The 26,173-nt window shown below is 44.4% G+C and overlaps 1 protein-coding gene across 1 annotated transcript in view; it reads right to left on the bottom strand.

Moving 5' to 3' along the window:
* PLPP4 (phospholipid phosphatase 4) overlaps positions 1–18,458 on the bottom strand; it is a 116,866-nt gene extending 98,408 nt beyond the window's left edge. Inside the window, exon 1 of the mRNA XM_039870845.1 lies at positions 18,314–18,458. Coding sequence (XP_039726779.1) covers positions 18,314–18,369 — 56 coding nt within the window. The 5' untranslated portion in view covers positions 18,370–18,458. The remainder of the gene's footprint in view (positions 1–18,313) is intronic.
* Between the last annotated feature and the right edge of the window lie 7,715 nt (positions 18,459–26,173).

Genomic DNA, 26,173 nt, shown 5'->3' on the forward strand with positions numbered 1-26,173 from the left:
CATTTCAAATTAAAATAAGTGCTACCAAAATAAATAAATAAAATAAAACAGGGCAAGATGATAATGCGACAGGGTGGTGTGTGGCACGCTGAACAGAACGTTCACTGAAGGCTTCTCCAGCAAGCGATGTTGGAGCAGGAATGAGGAAGAGAACCAGCCAGACCACGTACTGCACGAGAGGAGGAATGTAGACTGGTAGAATCTTTCCGGGGGCTTTTTGGCGAAAGCAGAGGGGAAAAAAATGCTTTGACTCAGAAATTCCTCAACCAAGAATTACGCCTAAGAATATCATCGGCGATGTGCAAGCGACGCGTGAGCCGGCGTGTTCAATCCAGCATTGTCTACATCACCTGTAAACCAGAGAGAGACACCCTTCTAGAGCCCAACACCAGCGGCAGACTGTATGAAGATGCTTGCCTTTATTGAATGAACTGTGTTGCAGTTGTAGGGGAGAAAAAAACAATTTTCCCTTCACCCTTCTGAGTGCTTAACTAGGACTACTATAACAGAAGACAGATTAACGATAGAAAAACAGAAATTGATTAACATGTATACCTCCTGCATACATGGAAGATACTCAAGAGAAAACGAATAACTCAAAGCGGTGGCTTAGAACTCCGGCTTATACAGCATCCCCAATAAAGAACAATAATTTATGGGCAAATGACAGTACATAGGAAAGGAGTTTGGGGCTTCCAAAGGCAGCAAACTGCGGGAAAGTCAACACATGGAAGGGAACTAACAGCACAGAAAAACTAGCTGAGGTTCGTTATGTAGGTTCCTCTGGAGCCACCTCTAGGCTGGAGGCAACACTGTCTCCAATAACCAACCTCTGTCCTTCCTGGTAGAAAGGGAAGGAGGGACACTCTTGCAAACTTATACCCTGCTTTGAGGCAAATAGGGAGAATGCACAGAGCTCTCGCTGCATCTGCCTCCTCTCTACTGCTCTCAGCTCAAAATAATCTTTATGCCAAAGCGGCATATTTTGGGGTAGTATATTCTGCCACCTTCCACAGCTTTAAAGAAAAGCGAGTTGGGGAAGAATGTTTATTGGCATAGAAAGATGTTGAGGGTGCAATGCCAAGTGACAAAGACAGCTTACAAAATTTTATTTCAGATGCGGCATACCTTATGCACAGAGCAAGTATTATGCATTATGGCAGAGGGAGGAAAAAACCTAAAATAATACAAATCAAAATGTTAACTATGGCTTTCTCTGGGTAATAGATCATAAATAATTTCATTTTCTTTCAATGTTTCTCTTTGTATTGTATAAGTTTCCTGTACCATCTATATTTTTTTTCGTAATTTAAAAAAATCGCTTATTTAAAATAAAAGAATTCTAGCAAATATAACTTGTTTAAGCTGTACTTATGGATGAATAAGCTTCAGCTTGGAGGTAATGCAGCCACATGAAACAGCTCACCCCCTGGGAAGAGATGCAGAGCAACGGGGCATGAGCTGTGCACCTGGAGACACAGGCCTGACTCCACTACAGACCCCTCAAGAAAAGGTTTTGGACAGTCAGCTGTTGTCAGGGGCTGTAAGGTGGATGGAGATCTGGCAAACCATTGTGTGTGTCTGGACATTTAATCAAATACACACATGGCCACACTCCCCTACTGTCCCCTGCTCAGTCCTACCCCGCAGAGCCTCTAAATAACAGACCCCAATGTGGGCAGGCCAGGGGACACCCCTCCCTTCCTGGGGAGCTCACAGGGTGGCAAACCTATGGGGTAGTTCAATGCAATGTCTGGCCTTTTCTTCACTGCATGTCTCCCTGGGGATGAAAAGTTGTCTTCCTTGAGTGACCCGTGCCTACCCACGACTTTTCCTCTGGGCTTCCTCGTATGTCTGAAGGACAGGCCTTGACCCCTGACTTCCTGTATGCAGGCCCAGGAGAGCCCAGCTGGGAATCTCCTTCTTCCAGTGGGCAGATGTGTGATCTGAGGTCACCTCACCACGGCTCTCTCATTCCTTCCATATTTCCCGAGCATCTACTATGTTCCAGGCACCTATCAGAGGTGGAAGGGACAGCACTGAACACAAAAGTCAGGAGCTCTCTTCTCCAGAAGCCCGTAATCAAGTGAGGTAGATGCTTTCATGACCCAAGGCCGCACAGAGAAATCATACCCGGCCTATTTCTATGTGACATTGATTTGTACTCAGGACTTGACTCCGTTCAGCATGAAAATTGCCGGGCTCGGCCCAGAGTGAGATCTGCCTTCCACGGTAGGCACAGGCTTATGATTTCCAGCACAGCCCGTAGAAAACCCAGTGATTTTGCACTTGATCTTAGCCCAATGATCTGAGAAGTGATCCACAGTGATTTTTAAAACACCTCAGAAACAAACAAACAAAAAAAACTGACATTGAGAACACTTCTTTCTGGAGCACAACCTTCACAAAGTTCTTTTCTACTCTTCTTTTTCAAACTAGAAATAATTACATTTCATCCCAAAATTATTTGACATACTGTTCGATTCTCTGAGAAGGAAAAAGAAAAACTCTATGGCAATAATTCTGAGTGCCGACACAGCAATAGAGAGTTTTTTTTAAAAAAAAAAAGGCACCGTTCTCCTGGATTAATTCAAAGCAGACATCTCACAGTCTTGAGAGGTAAATGAAAACCATGATCCATACTTTAGGCATAAAGCACACAGATAATTAACCGAGCTTCATCTGAGGCTCGATGCTTCTTACGCTGGCTATTCTAAGGCAGGCACTGTTTTCCAACAAAGCCAGCTGCCATCAGAGAGAGGTTCCACTTGTTCAGTAAAGAAACGACGATTATGGTGACCTAAAAACAGATAATTTTTATAAACAAGTGACTCTCACAGGCAAGACAAGGTCAGGATAACAAGAGGGACGTGGAGAGAAGGGCACAAAAAAAGACATTTCGCTCTAAAGACAGGACAAGAAAGGCAGAGCAAGTTCTAGATGAGCAGCAGCGAGGGCGATGGTAACGGCTTACGTCTGCGGCTTGCTCCCTGCACGTCAGCATTCACTGCCATGCCAGCATGACAGGTTCCAGAAGGCGTTATCATTATCCCCACTTTGCAGATTCACAGACTGAGAAAGGAGAGGACGAAGTGACCCAAGCAGAGGTGGAGACAGCGTTGGATGCCACGCAGTCTGGCTCCAGATCCTGAGAATCTCAGCGCTAGACTTGACCGCATCGGACTATATAAGTTCGTTAGGACCAAGATCCACACCAGGCACAGCGAGCAGGAGACCAGCATGTGGGCGGCTTGAGACAAAGATATTCCCCCCACCCAGCTGCAGCAACAGGGCGCCGGGAACAAACGACCACAGACAGTTCACTTCCTCCTGTCCTTCAGTCTCTCCCCCACCCGTAAAGTGAGAGAACAGCCTTTACGTCATGGTGGTGTTTAGAGAGTCGATGAGCTAGTCGCACACAAAGCATAAGAATCTCACCTGGCACGGAGTGAGCACACGAAGAGAAAGAAGCTGCTGTTGCTGATGGAAAAGCAGTTCTCAGGGCAGGCCCCGCGGCTGCAGTGCCCACAGCAAGGTCTACAGTGAGGAGGGCGCGGCTGGCCCGAGAGAAGCTGCTCCTGTGTCCTCCACTCCAGCCTGTCTCCCTACTCTGTGCACTGCCATTCTTCCCATCCGAGCCCCCAATTCCACTGCGCCCCCATAACTCCTGGCAAGTCCTCTTGCACTGGCAACTCTCCATGCCAGAAAGACTAAGCTGGCTGCATCTCAATCTCCGAGGACCCAAGGCAGGCATCTGACATCATTTATCTCTATGTTGTCATGGTCTGGCCCAATGGGACACAGCCAATGCACATCTGAGACTGCAGGAGTGAAGGCATGGACGTGATTTTGACACCATCTTACATGAGGGGCGTGGACTCTCTGTGCTGACATGTCATCCAGTTCTGCTCCCAAGACGAGGGAACTGAACAAAAGTAGTGTGTCACCATCTGTAGATATTTGGCCCCAAATACAAGTATTCCCAGTGTGACGTGTGGTGCCCTTCAGTTTTCAAAACCGGTCTTTGTGGAGAAAACGCCTCCAGAAACATCCACCCTGAACTTCAGGTCCCATCTCTTTCCTGACACTTAAAACAAAATCCACAGAAAGCCTCAGGTCAGAGAAGGCTTGAAGAGAAGACACCACCCTCAGGCATGGCTCGCTTGTCACGTTCCATGGGGCTGCGGGCACGTCCTTCTCATACATCTCACAGAAGAGTGATGAATACATGGAGGGAAATGGTCAGGACTTCCTTCTTCTCAGCTTCTTTGACACATAATTTCCACTACGTATGTTTAAGGTACACAGCGTGTCGCTTTGACACACTTGTAGACTGTAAAACGATTTCCCCCATAGCGTTAGCACCCCCGCCATGTCACATTTCTCTGTCGTGATGAGAACACTGAAGATTTACTCTCTTAGCGGCTTTCAAATATACAACATGGTATTCTTAGTTATAAACCCATGCGGTCCATTAGATCTCCAGAAACCTTATAGCTGGAAGTGGTGGGGAAAATAGGGAGACGCTGGTCAAAAGACTTCTTTTTGAGCGAGAGTTTGTTTTGATAAAAAGCAGTTCTCCCAATTAGCTACCCCCGAGGCTGTCTACAAACAGCTGCATTCAAATGATCCCAATAAGACGGGGAAAGAACAAACTCGAATGTGTCAAACTTATGCCCTATTAGGGGCAGAGGGAGTCACGTGATAAGGCAGCCTGTGAGGCCAAGAGTCAAGAGACAGAGGTTTGGGTCTCAGCTCTGCTGCTGAACAACAAAAAGGAATTGAGGAAGACCCTCTGTTAACAATAGGAATAATAATTATTATTACACATATATAATTATTACTGTATATTATAATATATATAATAATATATATTATATATATTATATAATATATATAATATATATAATATGTATAATAATATTATATAATAATATAATATGTATAATAATATATATGACTGAGGAGTCTCATCCATCTCAGTCATATATATATATATATATAATATATTATATATACATATTATATTATATATATTATATATAATATAATATGTATATATATGTATATATAATATTATATACATATTATATATATAATATGTATATATAATATATACATATTATATATATATATGACTGAGATGGATGAGACTCCTCAGTCATATATATATTATTATATATATGACTGAGATGGATGAGACTACGCCTAGAGACTCTCCCAGGTCAGACACTGGGTATAATAGAATTTATTTGATGGTGCCTTCCGGTAAAATGTCAATGTTCCATTCGTTCAGTGTGTGTCCATCCCCATGATGTTAACTGAAGTTGTCAGGGTCATTTAATTATCAGAAAGCCTCAGTACCAGTCCCTTCTCTTCCCTTCTCCACCCAAATGTGATGTAAATTGTTCCAACACATAAAACGCTCAATTTAAAATTTCCACTGAAAGCACTTTCATTTTACTTATTAACAGAATGACACTGGGTGAGTTCTTTAACCTCTCTAAGCCTTGGATTTCTCAACCAAAAACATGAATTATAAAATTCCTACCTCATAGGACTGCTTAAAGATTTAAGTTGTAAATTGCTTTAGCACACTGCCTGGCATACAGAAAGTACTTAATAAATATTAGTTATTACTATCATTATTATCATTATCATCACTGTTATCATCATCATCATCATCATCATCACCATCATCACTGAAGCCAAATAATCCCAGTTTGCTACTATTAGCAAATAGTAAAAGAATCATTTGTGTCAGGAAAAATCAAAGCAAAATATTTCTATTTCATGTGGGTTTTTTTTTTATAAATAAGGTATTCATACATTAAAAGTCTAATATAATATGTTCTCATTACATAACTGAAGATCTTTCCAATGGTCCACAAGACTGAATTAAAGCACAATACATCCAGGGACTAAATATTTCCATCTTAAAAATAAATAAATAAATGTGGAACTTCTTTATAACTCTATCAGTATTATATACATTTATTCAGGGCTGATATGGTCATACAAAATATCATAGAAAAGCAAATTCTGAGTCAAGTCATGAAAATAGGCAGGAGGTTAGGTAGACAAAGAGGCCACTTGAATAATGACTCAGAAACCATAAAAATATTCATGGGTGAATAATCAATAGACCTTTAAAATATAATTGTATATATAAAAATATAAACATTGTATCAAAGAAAACTTTGAAAAATCTTTTGAAAGACACATCCAGTTTTAGAGGGCTGATTGAACCCATACATTTTGTCTCTCTTCCTTCTTAAAACACCACTGAAAAGAATAAAAACATAAACAAATCAATAGCCAGGCTAAAAAGCCTCAAGGGTGCCAGCCAGCAAAGCAGAATAGCGGGGAAGTTATGGGGGGAAGAAAAGCAGATGGGAATAAAATACAACAAAAAAGATACCTCCCTGGAAAGGGTTTATCTAGAGAGGAGAAACCCAAAACACTGTGGACAAACTTCCTTCAAATCATCGGCTAACACAGAAATTGCATCAAAAAGGACAAGACTCCAAGGACCCCAATGGAAATCACAGCCACAGTTTAAAGAATGAAACAGGATTTCAGCAGCTACCCGATGCTAGGAGATAAGAGTTTTGAGTGGAGATTTCTCCAAGTTAGACTTTCTACTAAAGCCTCAGTAAAAAGAGCCAAATCCTAGGAGTAAAAGACACATCCCAGGACCAAAGGATTACACCTTACAATCAAGGGGAAAAACCAAAACAGACTTAACCAAACATATCCTGGAACCAAGGTTCTAAGGATTAAGGTGACTCAGCAGTGAATTAATTGCATGCAAGAACAAAATTCAACACTCTTTTAAAGAACAATAACAACCCAGAATCTCTAAAATGTATGATGTACATGTACCATGCCCAACATACAATGAACTCCTACTACACATACCCAAAATCAACAGGAATAAAACAGAACTATGGATCATCCAATGTTAAAATTAGCAGATGACTATCATAAATATGTTAAAAGATTACAAGGAACAATGAAGAGAATAGGTGAACTGGTAGAAAACATCAACAAAGAAACTAAAATGCTAAAAAAAAAAAAAAAAAACAGAAATTCTAGAACTGAGAAAAAAAATGAACATCTGAAAATAAAACTTTTACTGTATAGGTTTAGCAGCAGAATAGACACAGTAGAATAAAGAACTGGTGAATCCGAAGATAAGTCAAAAGAAATTATATTAAACTGAGAGACAGAGAGAGAAAAGACCTGTGGAACAAGATCAGACTGTCTAACATATGTAAATTGAAGAACCAGGAAAAGAGAGAGACAATGTGGCAGAAGAAATATTTGAAAAAAATTTTTTTCTTAAGAATATTTAATTGATGAAATACATCAAAACATAGCTCCAAGAATCTCCATGAACTCAAACAGGAAAACTCAAAGAAGACCAACCCAGACATGTCAGAGTCAAACCGCTGAAAACCAAAGATGAAGAGAAAAATCTTAAAAAGAGCCCAGCGGAAAAGTTCATGACATTGAGGAAAGCAACAATAACAATGGCTGCTGACTTCTCCTCAGAAATGATGGAATCGACAAGATAATTCAAAGCCATCTCTAAAGTGCTGAAAGAAAACTGACAACCTAGTGTTCTACGTCCAACAAAAATATCTTTCAGAAGTAAAGGTAAAATAAAGACAACCCAATAAAACAAAAGTGAAGAGATTGGCCAGACTGAATAAGAGTAAAAGGTTAAACCAAATGCTGTTTATAAGAGACACACATTAAACGCAGAAATATAGATAGGTTAAAGTAAAAGGTAGTAAAAATATATTTTGGGCAGAAATTAATCTCAAGAAAGATAATGCAGCTATACATTAATATTAAATAAAGTAGAATTCAAGAGAAGGAACATCAACACAAAGATGGAAACTTAATAATGATAAGAGGTTCATCAGAGGGAGAATTAAAAATTCTTAAAATTTAATAACACTAACAGGAAATATAGGAATTTTGACTTCCAAATCATCACCAAAGGAAATAAAGAAGGGTAGCAAAAAAAAAAAAAAAAAGTGATCTATTTAGTTAAAAGCAAGAAACAAGAGGGAAAAGACCTTAAAATGAAGTGCCACCCACAGAAAACTAAGTTGGCAGCAATGACAAAAATATTAGTATCACCAAAAAGAAGCGAATGCTTCAATTACCCTAGTTTGACAGAGGTAGTATAATCTTCACCTTAAAAATTACAAATTAAAAAGAAAAAAATAAATAAAAGAGTGAGAAGATAGAGGGTTTGAAGAGCACAGCTAACTTGCTTTAGTATATTTAGAGCTTTGCACCCACCAAACAGAAACTATTATGTTCAAGCTATTTTGTAAATTGACAAAAAGTTGACTATGTGTGTGGCCATACAGAGAATCAGAACGAATAACAAAACACAGAAATCACATAAGCCGAAGTCTCTGATCTCGATTCAATGAAACTATTTTCGCACTGTCTTTATCCCTATATTTAAGATGAGGGAATTGAAGTGCAAAACTATGAAGCAGCCTGCCCAAGTTCACACAGCTGGTAAACCGCAGATTAGTATATTGAACACAAGCATCCTGGCTCTGGAGCCTGCAGTCTGAACCACTATGCTATGCTCACATCCAGGGAGAAGGGGCCATTTCCCCTCAGATATCTCAGTATACTCTAAAACTGCGATAATTAAAATGTTATATGAGCCACCACCAGGCAAACGGACAATCAGAATAGAATTCACTTGCAACCACATGGACACATGAAAATTTTTATCTGATAAAGATATTACTGAAAAAACAATGCCTCTTTCAATAACTGACAAACCATATGCAAAAAAAAAAAAAAGTTAAATCCTCTACTTGTCTATAAAAATAAAATAAATTTCTTATAATTAAAGGCTTAAATTTAAAGAACAACAGTGTAAAATGCAGAAAAATATTTCTATTTTTAGATGAGAAAGGGGTTTCTAAATAGGACAGAAACTCTGAAGCCATAAAGGAAAACACTGATTGACTTAACTACAAAAAAAAAAACCAAAATGTGCAGAATAATAGAAAATGCAAAACAAAACTTAAAAGCCAACTATAAACATGAAGAAAATACTTGCAACATATAAAAGATTAATATCTTTAAAGCATGAAGTACTCCTACACAATAGTAAGGTAACTTTAAAGATCCAATAAAAGCATGAGTAAAGGGAAACGACAGATACTTCACTAAAAAAAATACAAATTGAGTGAAATGATGCAAATGCTATGGTATAAATGTAAAACAAACATTAATAACATACGGCATTGGCAGGGATGTCGAGAAAGAAACACCTTCGCTTTGTTGGTGGAATGTACAGCCCTTAGGGTGGACAATTGGCAGTGTCCATCAGAATTTAAAATACATGTGGTCTTTGACCAAGATATTTCATTTGCAAAAGTTTAGCACAACAATACTTAAGCAGGAGCACTACAATGTAACAAACAACATACAATTGCACTGTTGTTTGTTACAGTCAAAAAGGAAAATACCCTAAAATTCCAAGAATAGGTTAATACAATGGAATACCACACCACCAATAAAAAGAATCCAGTAGATCTATATAGATAGAAAAAAGTCTCCAAAATAAATTAAGCAAAAAAATGTTAAACTATAGATAAAATGTGTTCTCAGTTGTTTTTTTAATTATTATTTATAAATATGTGTTTCAAAGTTTAACTTTAAAAAATGAACGGACTAGAACTGGCAGAGAGAGGTAAAGGATTAGTTCAGGGAACTTTATACTTTTTGTATCGTTAGAACTTTTACAACTATTTTATAATCTTAAAAAGGATTAAGTGAAGGGAAATGCATTCATTCCCATTACATTCACCTTTATGTAATCCTCTCTAATATTTGCCCAAATCCGATGTATTTCAAATAGTTGTAATTCTGATATATTTTTGTATTGTTTTTTTCTTTAACTATTACGTCGTAAAAATTCACCATGTTTCTTCATGATTTTCAAAATGATTATTTTAATAGCTATATAATATTCTCCGTGTCTATAATTTACCAAACCATTCTTCAAAGGTTGACCATTTGAGTTTTCACTTATTTTATTTTTATTTGACAAATACATTTACTTTGCTTTGTACAGAACACAGCAATGATCATCTTTACACAGAAAGATTTTCGCATCTCTTATATCAGTGCCTCGACATACTTCTAAAATTCCAAGTCAGGGCAGGAATAATTTTCTGCACTGCAATATTGCTCTTTGAAGGTTTCTGTCCATTTACAATTCTACCTCCAACATCTGATCACATCTGTTTCGCTGCAATCCTGCACATCCTGGGGGTTAATCCTTACATTCTGATTTTTCTTTATCTTAGTTGATATAAAATATAGAAGTGTAGATTTTTGAAACATTCTCACCTCAGATATTTCTAAAGCAATCACAAAAGAATCATCCAGTACCCTATCTGAGGATATTCTTTAGCTTCTTTTTTTTCTTGCAAAGAGGAAACATCTATACTGTGATTTTTCTGATCATGAATGAAAGTAATAAATTTTCCTTTAAAATAATCTAGACCAAAGATAGTATAAGGAAAAGCAAATATTACATAATTCTATCAACTTGAAATAAACACTGTAAAGATTTTTTGTCTATCTTTATAGACATTTTTCTTAGATACAGATACAAATTTACTTTATTTCATTACATTAAAGTAGCATTATGCACACTTTCGTAACCTGCTTTTAATCACTTAACAAGTTTATGAATATCTTCGCAAGCCAACAGTTATCTACAATATTAATTTTAATGGCTACATATTCTTTTCATTGTAGCACATAAAAAGCCTGTGCTGATCTATATTCAATGTCACTTTGTTTTCAGATGTACATCTTGCATTTCTATGGAAATCACAGATTTAAAGGTATATTAGTTATCTGTAATTTTCTAAGTTCCCAGTTCCTATCTACTGCCCATTTTTCTGTGGAAGAGTTCATCTCTTTCTTTATTGATTGGTAAGCGTTCTTTGTATAGGAGGAGCATTAACTCTTAACTCTGTAAATCAGGACAATATTTTACCTCCTGGGGGGCTGCAAAGATTAAATCATCTGTGGCATGCCAAGTACCTAGTACGAAGCTGGCACATGGTAAGTTAAAGCTCGTATCCTTTCCTTCCTCCACCTCCGTTCCCACCTACACCCAAGGTGGACATACAGGTCAATGAAAAGATACCTACACATATACACATATTAGCCATTTCTGGTTCTCAGTGCCTCTCACAAACTTCCTAAATCCTAGTTCAAGGCTTAAATCTCCTGCAGTACTGACAGCTACACTCATTATTATTATTACAGTACAATATTAGGACTATTTTAAGTGATCTATATCTCTACCTCCTCAAAGGATAGAAGGGAGAGAGAAAGAAAAGGAGACTGGCTTTATCACCTACGATGTGCCAGGTGTATGCTAGGCTCCCATCACATATGCATCACTTCACTGTCACAGCCTCCCTGGAGGTGATGCTGTTGTCCCCATTTCACAGATCAGGAAGTTTGTATAAATTCTAAGATTAGAAAGCACATCTCTATAATCAGCAGTCACGACTTAGCTCCAAAGCCTATGTATGAGTGGCCTATGGTGCCACATTGCTAGCCCTCCTCCAGGGTGGGGACCCAGCTCTGGGCTTCTTCGTGTCACTTACCAGGACTACCATGTGCTTTACACAAAGTAGCTGCTCAACAGGTCAAGATTAAAGCAGGATACAGACTAGCTCTCTCTTTCAGAATTAGTGAACAAAGAAAAGCCAGATCCTTCTTTAAAAACCTCAGATGAATAACCTAGCTTTTCTACTCCTAAATATATACTCAGCAGATATTACGAATATGCCCACCAAAAAACAATTGTAGCATTATGCTTAATAGCCAAAAACAATAAATTACCCAGATACCAATAAAGAGTAAAATGAGTACATAAAGAGAGGTAAAGCCATGGAACGAAATGCTCTACAGCAATGAGAATTAACCAGCTATGACTATACAGGACATGGACGAATCTCAAAAGCATGCTGGGCAAAAAAAAAAAAAAAAAAAAAGTCACACAAAAGAATCCACACTGTATGATTCCATTTACATGAATTTCCGAAACGGTGTTGGAAGTCAGGGTGGCTGAGACCCTCAGGGGTGTTGGAGGGGGCCTGGCAGGGAGGGGATACTCTGGGCAGCTGTACAATTATGAATTGTGCACTTTTCTTTGCGGATGTTATTTTTAGGTTGAACTAAATGAAATACTCGCTTTTATAGGTCAAAACAGTCAAATATCAGCAATTTCATATGGTTCGAACTAGTATTTCAATAAAAACAGTTTTAAAAACTCTCTGGTAGAGGAGAAAAAAATGTCTAGCATTGATTGGCAGATTGCTGCTTTTCTGAAAACCAACCTAAATGCTCCTGCAGCTTCTGACTCTGTTTCTTGAGCCTTTTTCCTAGGTAGAGACAGAATAACAACCAGTCCCTCACCTCTGTAGGGCAATTTTTCACTGTCACTTATTGAAAGGCTGTGATGAAGCCTTCCCGGTTTCCATGGTCCCAGCTCCTCTCCGCTGCTCACACATCCCGGCATGTCCTTGCCCCCCACCCCCCACCCCACCCACCTGACACCTCTGAGCCTTTAGTCGAATGACAAGGACACCCTGCCAGTCATGTTCCTGCCCGAACCCATTCACGTCCTTGCTGTGAACAAGTGTTTCCAAGTTATTCACAGAACACCAAGATCGTATTTCTTAAAGAAGCAATAGCGCTAAGATGATTTTCATATTTAAAAACACTATCATAGAAAAATAGAGGTCTGGAGCTTCTATGAGCCTTGTGTGAGTCATAAAAAGCAGAACCTTCATAACTAATTGAGATAACGTTATCCACAGTTATAAAACTAATGGTCTCCTCTTGTAGCTTTATAAGCATTTATCTCCCTGTGGGAAAACATCATCGATTCTCAAAATTCTGGGTACGGCCGGCTCATCTTAGAGTGGCCAATAATATTCCAAAGAGAAGGATGCTCCATTTCCATCTCTAAGATGATGAGGTAGAAGGCTTCCTAGCGATGGGAGAAGGGCTGGGCACACTTGGTCAGCACCGAGCGGCTGGGGCTGGAGGTGTGTTGATGAGAAGAATTCGCGTCCCAGGCTTCTAACAGAACTCTGTACGCTGAATGCCAACTCGGAAGTGAATGATGGGAGCGCAGCATTTTCCTGATACGTTATGTAATGCAGTTACGCTGATAACACTTTGATTCCAGATCCCAGAATCACTGTTATAAATGGCCAGTAATTTAAGTCACCACTGAAACATTGCAAGACTGAGACTAACCCTCCATTAAACGGCAAGCCACCTGCCTGCTATGTGGGGGTGCGGCTCTGGCTCTCTGAATGCACTCTTGGCATGAACTCATACCTAACTTTGGGGGCTAAAAAGAATCAGCTGACATATACCTAAAGGAGTTTACTATTTTACAGAAATCCTGTAGTAAATCATTTTGTAATAAGAATACCATTAGCTACCTAGGGTGTTTCTCTTGAGTGTGCATTACCGATTCCTCTTAATAAAAGGATAATAATAGCAACATTACCATTCGTTGAGCATCCGTAATGAGCTGAATACTCTCTCATTTAATATTCACAAGCCTTACATTCATGGGTACTGTTAATATTCCCATCTGACAGATGGAGAAACAAAGGCTCAAGTTGGATAAACACTTTGCCGAAAGGTTCACACACCTATCAAGAGGTAAAACCAGGATTCGAGCCCCAGCGACCCAACGCCAAAGGCTACGGTTGTGACCACCACACGGCACTGCCACGCTGAGACAACACATATATGTAACAGGGATTCACGAGAGTGGGGAGAAGCACCTAGTTTTCGTTATGTGTACCGCAGGCACTTCGAGCACCTTATCCAATAAAACCCAACCAAGTAAGAATTATGCCCATTTCCCACATGAAGACACTGAGGTTCAGAGATGTCAGGCAGAGCCAAAGCCCAGACGCACACCTGCCCAGCTCCAAAGCCCACACTCTTTCATTATACCACTTTGCCTCAAACAATTATTTCTAGAGGGAGCAAAATTACCCCAGGTGTAGTAGCTGGCTAGAATAGACTGCGCTATGGCAGCCAATCTCTAAACCGTGGTTAGCACAAATTGCCTTCCCTCCCTTCCGACTGCATGACGCTCCGAGACAGCTGTCCTGCTGCTTGCCTCTTGCAGCTCTGCCACCCACAGAGGACAACGACAGGCCACGAAGGGGATTTATGCTGCCTCGACCCAGAGGTGACACCTGTCACTCCACCCTACTGTAAATAAAGGGTTTTCTCAATGACCTGACCCTACAGGGTAACAGGAAGTGGTGTGGCACGAGTCCACTACCATGTACGTTCCGACCAGCAATTTACTCTCCCCGTCTTGCCCTCAGGGCTCCCGAGACCTAAGGGAGACCCCTCACAATCTGCGCCATGCCTGAGTCCCATCTCTTAGAGGATGTGAGCCACAGCTGCCACCTCTCCACTGTTGAGGTGTCATCCTAAGAGGAGGCTGATATTAGAACAGGAGTGACATCTCTTCCCACACATTACTCCAGGCCACCCATTTGCTTCTCTGGAGATAACGGGTCATATTAGGGGACAGCTTCTAGGACGTGGTCACCCTCGCTCCAGTTTGGGAGCCTGGTGCTGGACATACTCTATCTATCTCAGTGGCTAATGGCTTTGGGACAGAGTTCAACTGCCTGTTTGAACCCAGGTGATACCTCCTGGTAGCCGAGTATGTTCAGGTAAGCTATTTGACCATTCTAAACCTTGGTTTCTTCTTTTGTAATGTGGAGAGAACGAAGCGTGTCCACCTTGAGTGAGACAAGGCTTAAATGAGAAATCCCATGGAATATCTTTGGCACATGGTAAACCCTCGACCGACCAGCACCAGCCGCTATTTGTTCTAAAGCAGGACAGCGAGGGGACAGACTCCAGCCTACGCTGTGGGAGCATCGAGACTGAGATCTCAGTGCCCTTATTAGCCCTGTGACTTGGGCAGTTCCTTCATCTGCCAGTGCTTCAGGCTCCTCATCCACGAACAAAAATATCAATGGACTCCCCTCACCAGGTTCGGGTGAGGGCTGTGCGGTGTATGTGATCATCTTCCTTAGTGCCTGGCCCACGGTAAGACCGCCATATGTGGAAGCGATTATACTGGTGACGGGAGTGACAGTGGCAGTCAGCACCCCATTGTCTTCAGGGTTGATGACAGGCCACCTCATTTCCACACTGTGCCTACTCAACAAGGTCCAGCACTGGCTTTAGCATCTGCAGAAACGCTCACGGAATGTCTCCTGGGATCTTGGTGGCAGCAGAAGGGAGGGAGCCCACCGTGCTTCCCCTTCTCCCTGCTCTGCCCGTGGTCCACGTATAAGAGCGAAGGGGCCTCAAGACCCACAGGCACTAAATGCAGCCTCAAAGCTACACATCGTACTTCAATTTTTCCTAAACATTGGGTTCCTCTAATCAATTTCTTTTCTGTTAGTTTACACTTTATGTGCCAGCTCTGGTTCACATTTCTCTTTACTAATTTTCTTCCCAGTGATTTGAAGTTCTTAGGCAGGAATGTCCAAAAGGCACTGAGCACCTCTTGGGCCACCTACGGGGGCTGGCTGGAGAGCACCCTCGTGGAATCCTGTACCGCTGAGCCTCAGCTCCAAATCTGGTCCACAGAGAAATGGTTCCTAAGGAAAGCCGGGGAAAGCTCACCTCTCTACTACCTGTGGGTCCCCAATGCATTTCATTAGGGCCAACTGAGAACCTATGGAAGCACGTGGGCATCGCGTGGTGGGATTCCAGCCCTCCCACAGAATGAACGTGCTTAGAGAACAGGTGCATTCACAGATGACGTTCCCCCGGAGGCACAAGTCTGAAAAGTAAGGTACCCTTCCAGAATAAGAAAGGTATCCTGTCTTATCCCGAGAAATAGGGAAGAAATACCAAGGAACCAATGCATGTTAGCTTATCTGGACCCAGCAGAGGAGAAACTGGATTCCACTTGCCCAGAGGGACTTTCCAAGCCCACCCAGGTGAGGCCCTGCTGCTGAGACCACCATCCTCATGAGCAGAGGTGGGTACAAGCCACCGAACCTCGCCATTGGACCAGTGCTGACAAAAGGAAGAACAAAACTTCCCCCCAAAGTCAGCCTCTGTCATCTTGCCAGAAGCTTATCTGAGAAAACAAAGGGTCATGTGTATCTGTGTGCTCGGAGCCTGTTCTTCCGGAACATCCAAGATTCCCACCCCAGGAGTCTCCCAGCGATACCAAAGCTAGACTTTGCAGGTGAAAAAGCCACAAGCTGGACACGGCGCCAATATTTCCAACGTGATATGAAGCCAGGGGATCATCCAAAAATGCCGTCGACACCCAAGTGTTTCCCTTTGGATGACAGATCCCCCATTAAGTAATTAACACAAACGGGGAAGTCTGGAGGAAAGAATATAAACTGCCTGTCTGGTTTTTACATCACATCCTCAGAGGATGTGAGAAGCACATCAATGATAATTATCAAATTTTCAAATCCACTGCACAGACCATTATATGTTTGTAAACATCTCATAAATGGTTGAGGAAATTTGAAGGAAATCTGAAAACAATATAAATATTACTGGACCCTTTTTTTAACCTGAGAATTCCCAGCAGCAATCAAACCAGGCAGCCTAAGAGCCCACCTCACCTTCCTTCGGCTTCACTCACAGTCACCCACCAAAGGTTAAATTCTACTGTGCACCAAACATGTTATCATTTCCATAATATAATTTAACGGGGCTTAGCCTATCTGCCAATTGCAAACTGTCTCCATCAGATCACAGGACAATCACTAGTTTTAACGTTTTTTTCCAAAGGTAGAAAAACAGGAGGAGGAAAGGAAAGTGTTTTCGGTTTTCCCAAATGCGTCCAGAACCACTGAAGTTTCTCTTCCTCCTTCCCACTGAATAACACTAGTGTTTAGTCAGAAGCTGGGAGAGGGGGCTGGCCTGCATCTGGAGGAGCTCACAGCCCTTTCTGGTCGTGTGAATAAATACTCTGGATGAATTTCATCGCTAGTAAAGAAAAACATGCAAGAAAGGGCATTTCTTTCCATGTGTGCATCCTGGGCTGCCCAGAACAAGTCATCTCACAGCCTCCCACCTGCCATCAATGATTCCGGATTCGGGGCAGAAATCCAGAGAGGGGCCTCCTGTTTAGAATGGCTCAGTGAGCTTTTCAAAGCAAAACAAACAAACAAACAAAAAAACGGGCAAATCCAGAAAGTTCATTTAAAATGTGTCAGAAAACAGTCTCGGGCAGAGGGGAAAGAGAACCTAACCGGCTAGCGGAGGGACTTGGGCAGGTGCGGCGCCTAGGTGACAGGAGCTCACGGGGGCTATGGAGTGGGTCTGAGCTGGTGCTCTGGGCTTGAGTCTGGCAGGAAGAAACGCGACAGTGACTGCTGCTGGGGCCCGGGGAGGCCGGTGCGCAGCGGGCCCCGGGGCGCCGTGGAGCTAAGCCATCCCTGAAAGAACCCAAGCCGGCGCCCCCTCTCCTTCCCAGGATCTCTATTTCCAGCTACCAGACGTTCGGAGCCAGCGGGGGCATTGTGCTGCGGTCCCCGAAGGGCCCCGGCCCGCACCCTAAGCGGACACGGACTCAGTAGCGAGCTCCGGGCGTAAGGGGCCCCCACTCCAGGCTGCGGCCCCCGACGTCCCGAACCTCCGCAGCAACAGTTTTCCAGCCGGAGAAGTACCGCAAACGCCTCCCGGGAAAACGCGCACCAGGACCCCGGCCCCCGAAGCCAGAGACACGCAAGGACACGGAGGGTGGCCCTGCGCCCAGCGGGGGCAATGGGAACAGGAGCCAGGAGCCAAGACTGCAAACGATGGTTTCGGAAGCTCACGCGGCAGAAAGTTCCCGAGGGCACGAGCGAGGTGCGCGGCTGCGTCCAGGGGACAACCCTGAATCCCCGGCAGGTGCGGAGCCGGCGAAAGGCGCGGGCGAGGGAACCCGAGCTGCCACCGGACCTTCTCCCCCGCTCACAGGGGGTGACAGGTGCAGGGCTCAGCCCAATGCGCGCGGCTCCCTCCACACCGAGAGTCCCAGGAAGGGGACCAGGAGGGTCCCACAGGACACAATCCGGCAACCCGCGGGGAGGGGACCTGGAATCCAGGCCCCGGCGGGACGCGGCGGCGCAAACAAAGTTGGGGCGCAGAGACGCTCGGTCCGTGGGTCTCCGCGTCCGTGCGCCCCCGCCCGCGGCGCGCCACTACTTACACAAAGACCCCGAAGAGGAGGGCTCGAACCCCAATCTCGATGGCCAGGTCACGCATGGCGCGGCCGGAGCGGCTCCCGCGGACGCGGCGGTTGGTGCTCTGGGCAGCTCCCGCAGCTCGGCCGGCGCGGGCTGGCCAGACCCGGGGCGGCGAGGGCGGCGCGCTCCAGGCCGCGGGCGGGGGCGGGAGGCGGGCGCCCGGCGGGGGCGGGGGCGGTGGGGCGGGCTCGGCCCAAACCTCCCGCCTGGGGCCCAGGGTTCGGGGACGCCGCGCCGGCTCGCCGGGTGCTCCTGGATCCGCGTCGCCGCGCCGAGCGGGAGGCGCCTCGGGGACTCCCCGCTCGCGAGCGTCAGGCGCCGCCCCCACGCCCTCGGCCCGCGCCGTGCGCCCGCGGCCGGGGAGGGGAAGCCCGGGGAAGCCCCGCGCCGCGGCCGCCCCTGCGCGCTCCCCGGCGCCCGGCCAGTGCGCGGCCCCCGGGCGCCGCGCTCGCGGGGTCTCCGCCTGCGGTCCCCGTGCGCCCCCTCGCTCCGCGGACTCGCTCTCCCTGCTGTCGCGTCCTGGCACACGCACGCACGTGGGCATGTAGTACGAGACTCCTCCGGGACTCTCTGGGGCTCCAGGCAGCCCCGGCGCCCTCTCTTCGTGCTGGGCAGCGCGCCCTCCCTTCCGTTTTCTGCCCGCCCTACACCTTTCCACCCTGAGATTCTTTTTTCTAGCCAGTTTCCCCAGACCACCCGCAGGCTTCGTTTTGCCCCCAGGAAGCGCCAGCCAGGCTCCAGAGCCTTGGCACAGACTAAGGGCAACAACGAGCCCGGCTCTTTGCCAAGCCACCAGTGCCGGGTGGCCCCTGGCGATGGGGTCCACCCCACCCTCAGCAGCTATGGCTGCTGGGCAGCGAGAGGTGAATAAAAGAGAGAGACTGGTACAGTCCCTGCCCGTGGCAGGCGGTCAAGCAGCCAGGCTGGCAGGTAGGACCAGGACCCTCGTCGGCAGGGTTCAGAGTCAAAGGCCAGACCCTCACTCTTCACCCCTCACCGTTAACTGGGGGTCACGACCTCAAGTGAGAGCCCAGCAGAGGGTTATTTCTCTCAGCTTTACTAATTTAAACCAAATGGACATTCAAGATACAGAAGGGCCCGGTATCGGAAGCCCCACAGGCAGGAGCTGCATCTGATTTGCTCATCACTGTACACCCAAGGCCTGGCACAGGCCGCTTAGTGGGCCTTTGGTGAATGAATGGATGAATGGATGGATGGATGGATGGATGGATGGATGGATGGATGGATGGATGGATGGATGGATGGATGGATGGGTGAATGAGTACATATTTCATCAGGCGCATGGCCTGTCAGGTATGGAGTGGGAAGGACCTGGAGGAAGGAGGTGTAGCGGTCTGTCTCCTCTGTCTCCTGGGCCCTGCAACTACCCTGGACATGACTGGACACCCCTAGGTTGGCAAAGGGGTGCGGGAGAGCCCCTAGCCAATCCAGTGAACTCAGTAACGGGGACTGAGGCTGTCAGGAGGCCGTGCTCCAGGAGGTGACCCTACTGAGAGCCCATGATGTTAAAATATCACTTACCTATAAGCATCACCTGAGCACAGCCTGTGCAAAGCTGTGTGCTGGGTGCTAGGATTCATAAACCATTCCTGCCCTCAAGAAGATGGGGAGCTGAAGGGTCATGAGGAAACGTCAAGGAACTGTGTGAATAAATCCAAAGAAGTGCTTCAGACACCTGGATCACTCAGAGGTCAGAAGTTGGAGTCGCTCCTTTGGTCTGGGGTGGCCAGGGGATACAGCTTTATCGAGGGGAGCAGGTTCTTGTAAAGCAAGGTTGGAAAGCAGAAGGGGAGGAAATGCCGGCTGAGGGCAGAGCGTAGTGCAGCGGGCAGAGGTGGAAGGGGTCTGGCAGGCATAGTGGGCTGACCTCACTGGCAGAGCCGAGGGCTGAAGCAAGGTTAAGTTCATGGTGGAGACCAATGTGGCAGTTCTGACCAATGGAGTCAGTTATCAAGATCATAGAATTAAAATCTTTGTGCCACATTATGTTTATCATTTCTTCCTCGCATTAGAGATACCTACATAGGGAGTTTGAAAGGGCGTGTGACCTCATCGCTAGACTTGCCTGGTTTAATCCTCCATTAGATGCTTAAATTTATTCTGTGCTATCCCCTCCAAGGGGCCAACCTGTGCTTATTGGAGATCCTGCCACTGATAAGGAAATCTCTCTTCAGGGAGCTTGTACCCTCTTCAGACAGCTCTGTTGAAAGTTCTTCCTCATAGGAAATTGCAACACACCGTCCTGGAATTTCCATCAATGAAGTAGTCCTGCCCCACCCCCTGTCCACCTCCCACTCAGAACTGATAAAGTCAGAACGTCTGTGATGGCAAGCAACAGATGGCACAAGCCAAACGTGTTTGAGGAAAAAAATGGAAAAGTGCAAAGAAGATCGTCTTCAGGAACAGCCGGACTCGGGGCGAAGCAACGTCAGGACTTGGTTCTTTCTGCTTTCCGTCTGCACTGAATTGGCTTCAGTCTCGGGTTCCAGGTTGTTACTCTCAAATTTGGTAGGAAAGATCTCTACCTTGATTCTAGCACTCCCAGAAAAAGTGTCACTGAATGTCATTTGCACTGCCTGGCCCTGAACCAATCACTGTGGCTGGGGAATCGTGAACAGATTGATTGTCTCAGGCCTGGGCCACAGGCTTCATCACTAAGGCAGGAGTGAGCGAGAGTGGCATCTTCCCCCAAAGCCCCTGAGCTGAGGATGGGGGAAGGTGAACTCACAAATAGAGGACTGGTACTCCGAAGTAGGGAAATGTTTGATGAGAAACAAACAAACAAGGACCCGGATACCCTCTTCCATGCCACAACCAGGTAGACTGAAGCCAACTAGGTTGGCTCCCTGAGCGCTTATCCGACCCCAGAAATCTTTAACCAGTGAATGAGTCATCCTGGGTGCTCCTTGGTAAGGCTTCCACCTCTGTCGATACAGATTTGCAGGATGGCCTTTAAACAGAGCTGTGATGTCACCCTTGGGTTTGTCCTCAGCTGCCAGTCTCTTTCTTCTCCAGTCCTTTTGGCAACTCTGTCTTCTGCCCTAATAATCTCCTTTCCCACTTATGAAAGTCAGCTGTCAAGGGGAAGCTCTAGCCTCGTTCATTATATGAATCTGGATCAAGATATTCTGTGGGCTCTCTCTCACAGAAGAATTTATAATTTAAGTCAGGTCCCTCTTTAAAGGCAGACAAGCTCTGTTCCCCCATGAAAGGGACTGAAGATGGCATCCTCAGTGTCCCAAATCCTACAAAAAGCAGGCAGCCATTCCCAGGGGTTTGGAGATGGCTGGCTCCAGCAGCTGTCCAGCTGTGAACATGTACCAAATAACAGAACCCTCTAGAAGTGCCATATTGCTACTCCAGTGATCGTTGAAAAATCACTTCAGAATGTGCCACTTTGCAAAAATCTCTCATATTTTATATCAAGCATATGGGCGTGTCAAGAAAATCACCTTCATCCCTCTGTATTCGTACCTCTTCTGTTAGATTTTTTTTAAATCCCCAAACAGTATTTATTGTCCAGTAACGATGATCCCACATCGAGCGAACTTTTGGCAATTTCCAAAAACCAAAGCTACCATTGGAGAGCACAGCTTTGCAACCACTTCTTACCATTTCATTTCCAAAAGTTATACTTTGTATCTCAATGGCTCCTACCCAGCTTCTCGAAGCCTATGATCTGGCAACAGGAGATGGAGATGCAGGTGGAAGAGAGAAGAGGAAGAGCCGGTGAGAGGGAGGAAGGCAGAGGAACTTCTCTTCTCAAGCTAAACTTTCTCAGTTCCTTTATCTTCTTCCAAGTAGCAGCGCTCATAAGACCTCTGAGGATACAGCGCGATAGCTCCAACACTGAAGTGCCTTCAGCCAAGTTCCACGTAATAAAAGATAATGTTCCTGCTTCCACAAAGGTAAAACATCGAAAGCGAATTAATCTTTTCACCGTTTTAGAGTAGTTGTTATTCCATCGAAGGAGCAAAAGTATGAATTGATCAAAGTCTTCAGGGGAAACTGTTACTTCATTTCATAGAATGTCTTAAATCAGGAACTTTCTTTCCTGGTAGGATTTTGTCTATTATTTTTAAATTCCTCATGTGAAAAGTCAGAATATCACTTGCTTTACTTCACCCAAAGAGAAATATCTTGGTGTGGGAGCCACCAACACAGTTCTCATTGTCATGGATGGATGCTGTGGTACAAATTGAGATCCTGGTATATCCACACGAAAATAAAGATTAAGAGCCTTGGTGCTTCGTGCCCAGCTGGTTCACTTGCTAGAAGTGCAGGGAGCTCTGTGCTTATGGCGCCCGGCTGCAACTTGGGTGAAATCTCCTTGTGGTTTTCTTGTATGTTTCCCTGATGCCCATGATGTTGAACACCTTTTCATGTGTGTTTTGGCCGTTCGTACATCTTTTTTGTGAAATACCTACGCATGTGTTTTGCCTATTTTTAAAATTGGGTTTTTGCTTTTAATTATTGATTTGAAGGCATTTTAATATATTCTGTATACTAGGCCTTTGTTAATTATATATGTTAGAAATATCTTCTCTCCATCTGTGCCGTAACTTGTCATTCTACAGTGCCTTTCGTAGAGCACATATTTTTAATTTCGATGAAGTCCAATTTATCGATTTCTTCTCTTACAGTTGTTCCTTTAGTGTCCTAAGAAATCTTAGCCTAGTCCTTATCTGCAAAGACTTCCTCCTGTATTTTCTCCTGGAAGCTGTATACACTAGTTTTTACATTTAGACCCATGTTATATCTCAAATTAATTTTTGCATGTGGCATGAAGTAGGGGCGGAAGTTCTTTTTTCCATAAGGATATTTAGTTGCTTCAGGATTGCTTGTTAAGAAAGTTGAATTGCCTTGCTAGCTTTGTCAAAAACTGACAATTTGTGTGGGTCCCCTCTATGTTTTTCGTTTTTCCCACCCATCTCTTTGGGGGCCTGTTATGAATTAGCCAACATCAAGAGACTCATACAGATGTTCTCGGCAGTTTTGTTTATGATAACCAAATACTGGAAACAACCCAAATGTTCATGAACAAAAGAATGGATAAATTGTGATGTATTCGTACGGTGGAATACTACTCAGTGATCAAAGGAAAGAGTTACTGATACATAAAAACACATGAATAAATCTCAAATGCATAATTTTGAGCAAAAGAAACCAGATATAAAAGGTAGCATACCATATGGTTCCATTTATATGAGCTTCTAGAACATGCAAAACTGGGCTATGGTGATGGAAAGTAAAATGGCATTGACCTCTGGGTGGAGACAAGAAAGTGGCACGAGGGAACTTTTCGAGATATTAGAAATAGTTCATACTTAACCGAGATGCTGGTTACATGGGGGCATCCATTTGCCAGCATTCATCCACCTGTACACTTTAAATCTGTGTATCGAATTGTGTATATGTCTCATTTGTTTTTTGTGGTTATATCATTTAAAAAAAAAAAGAAAGAATAAAAAGAAAAAAACAGCTCACAGAATATGGAGAAACTTCTCACTGGGATCCCCCAAACAAGCCATGCCAAACCTCTTCAATTCTCCAAGTATTCTGCCTGCCATGGGGTCAGAGGCACTCAGCAAAAAATGCTACGGTTGTCTTTCAAAGACCCAAACTGGAAAGATGCTTCCAGAAAACATTTGGAAGCTGCTCAAACACTCCCTGCCAGGAGGCACTCAGATAAACAATGGACGTGGTCCCCCTGGCCACTGGCGTCATCGGAGGGCCCAGTGCTCCCAGCCCAGTCTTTTGGGACAACCCTCCGTTTGTTTTCCAGTTCTTAGCCTTCACAGCCAGAAATCTGCCTCCTGGTATCTTGCCTGCTTCCCTTCAAAGGAAGGCAGGGACAGCTCTACACAGTGTCCCACCCGCATCTCCTCCCACCAAGGGAAACCAGGCTGGACATCCAGCCCGTCCTTCTTCCTCTACCTCTTGCTTTAAGGGAGTGCCATAAAAATATCCACCAATGAAAGAAAAATGTTCTCCCTTATGAACCAGGATCGTCCAGCCATAACCACGATGGCTGCCGCCAGGGGCCAGGGGAGGAGGTACCCCACAAGGCAACTGGAGAATGAGGCAGGTCCTCTGACCCGCACCCACTGGCCCTTGCTCAAGGCTGTCATTGGACCATAATAGCTTCATTCGTGTAGTCATGAAGGTTTTTTCCTCTTCAAAGACCCGCTATTAAGGAGCAAATTCCCAAGTGGATTCATACCTTAGGCTGTCTGTCACTTAATGATGTCTTTTTTTCTTCTTCTGCCAATTTGCTGGTTGCAACGCACACTCCCAGGTGTGACCTCTTTGCATCCTCACAAGAGCTCAAGTGCAAGAGAGTGTGTTGTTGTTGTTGTTGTTGTTTCCACCTTTTTGGGGGAAGATAAAGCTCAAGCAGTCACGTGGCTCATCCAGACCACGTAGGTGGTCAGCTGCAGAGTGGAACGAAAGGGCGGGTCTTCCCATGAACAGGTCAGTGCTTTTCCCAGTGTATCAGGGCCCCCAGCGCTCACCGTGCACGTGGAGATTGACTGACAGCTGGGAGAGCAGAAATAGAACCCAGGACCCGTGCCTGGGAAAGGCAAGAAGGTGCATGGGTGGAGCGTTGGGGGGTGAGTAGAAGGGGTTGACGATGGGAAAGAAGACTCATTTCACCTGATCCACAGTTTGTCACATCTGTCATCAGAGAACCTTGACATGCCAGGTTCTCAGGACGTGCTCGTAGCTGAAAGTACTTCACCAATCTTCCAGGCCAGCAGATGAAATCAGTTAGGATTCTTCTAGCAGCAACTGATAGAAAATCCAACTCAAATTGACCTGGACATTAATGTCCAGAGGGGGACTCTAGGTTCAGGCTCAGCTTGATCCAGAGTTCAATGTCAGGAAGCCTCAGTGCCTTTTGTGCTACTGCTTAACGCTTCTTTTTTGTTTTCTCTGTACTTGTATTGGTTTTCTCCTTGTGGGGCAAGTTGATTCTGGCAGCTTCAACTTACAGCCACTCAGGTTCAAGTTTAGCAAAGAAAAAAAGAGAAAGTGAGTGTGTGTGTGTGTGTGTGTGTGTAAGTGTGTGTATGCACATGTGAGTGAGTGTGTGTGTGTTTTCAATAGGTCCTGCAAAAATCCTGAGATTTGCTCTGCTTAGACCAGCTTGGCCGATGTGATCCTTTGGCTGGAGATTTGGGGTGTAATTATGCTGACTGGGTAACTGTGAGTCATAGTCTCATCCTTCTAAGCAAGAGGACTGGAATAGAAAATGGGTAAAAAAAACCTTAAGCTAAAGTCAGTTCCTACTACCGGAGGAAGGGCAAATGGATATCGGGAAGGCAAATTTCAAATGCCCACCACACAAGATGCCCCCACATAGATCTCACTAGAAGGTAATCACCATTAGAACGGAACCTTTTTCTGTTCACTGCTGTATCCCCTAAAAATACACCTGCCACAGAGTAGGTACTCAGTAAATTTTAACATTCGTTATTTGACCAAATAAATGAATGGAACTCTATCATTGGAAGAATCTGCTACATAGCATATCACATGATTTTATTTTGCTCATCTCTTCTTTTATCCAAAGAAGGATTTCAGGAAAGAGCTGGGTCCTCAATGACATCCAGCAGCTGTGCCCATTCGTGTTAAACCATCCGTCTGAAAGTCCATTTGCCACTTGAGCTTAAAGCAGACAACACCTATTATTTTCTATCCTGGTGCAGGTGACACTGACGAGTTTCAAACGTAATATACATATATATAAAGATTGCGTCTTGGACCCCAACTTCTAAAAATGTCTTTTCACTCCTTAT

The sequence above is a fragment of the Pteropus medius genome, unplaced genomic scaffold, assembly GCF_902729225.1.
Source record: "Pteropus medius unplaced genomic scaffold, Ma_sr-lr_union100, whole genome shotgun sequence".
Lineage (NCBI taxonomy): Eukaryota > Metazoa > Chordata > Mammalia > Chiroptera > Pteropodidae > Pteropus > Pteropus medius.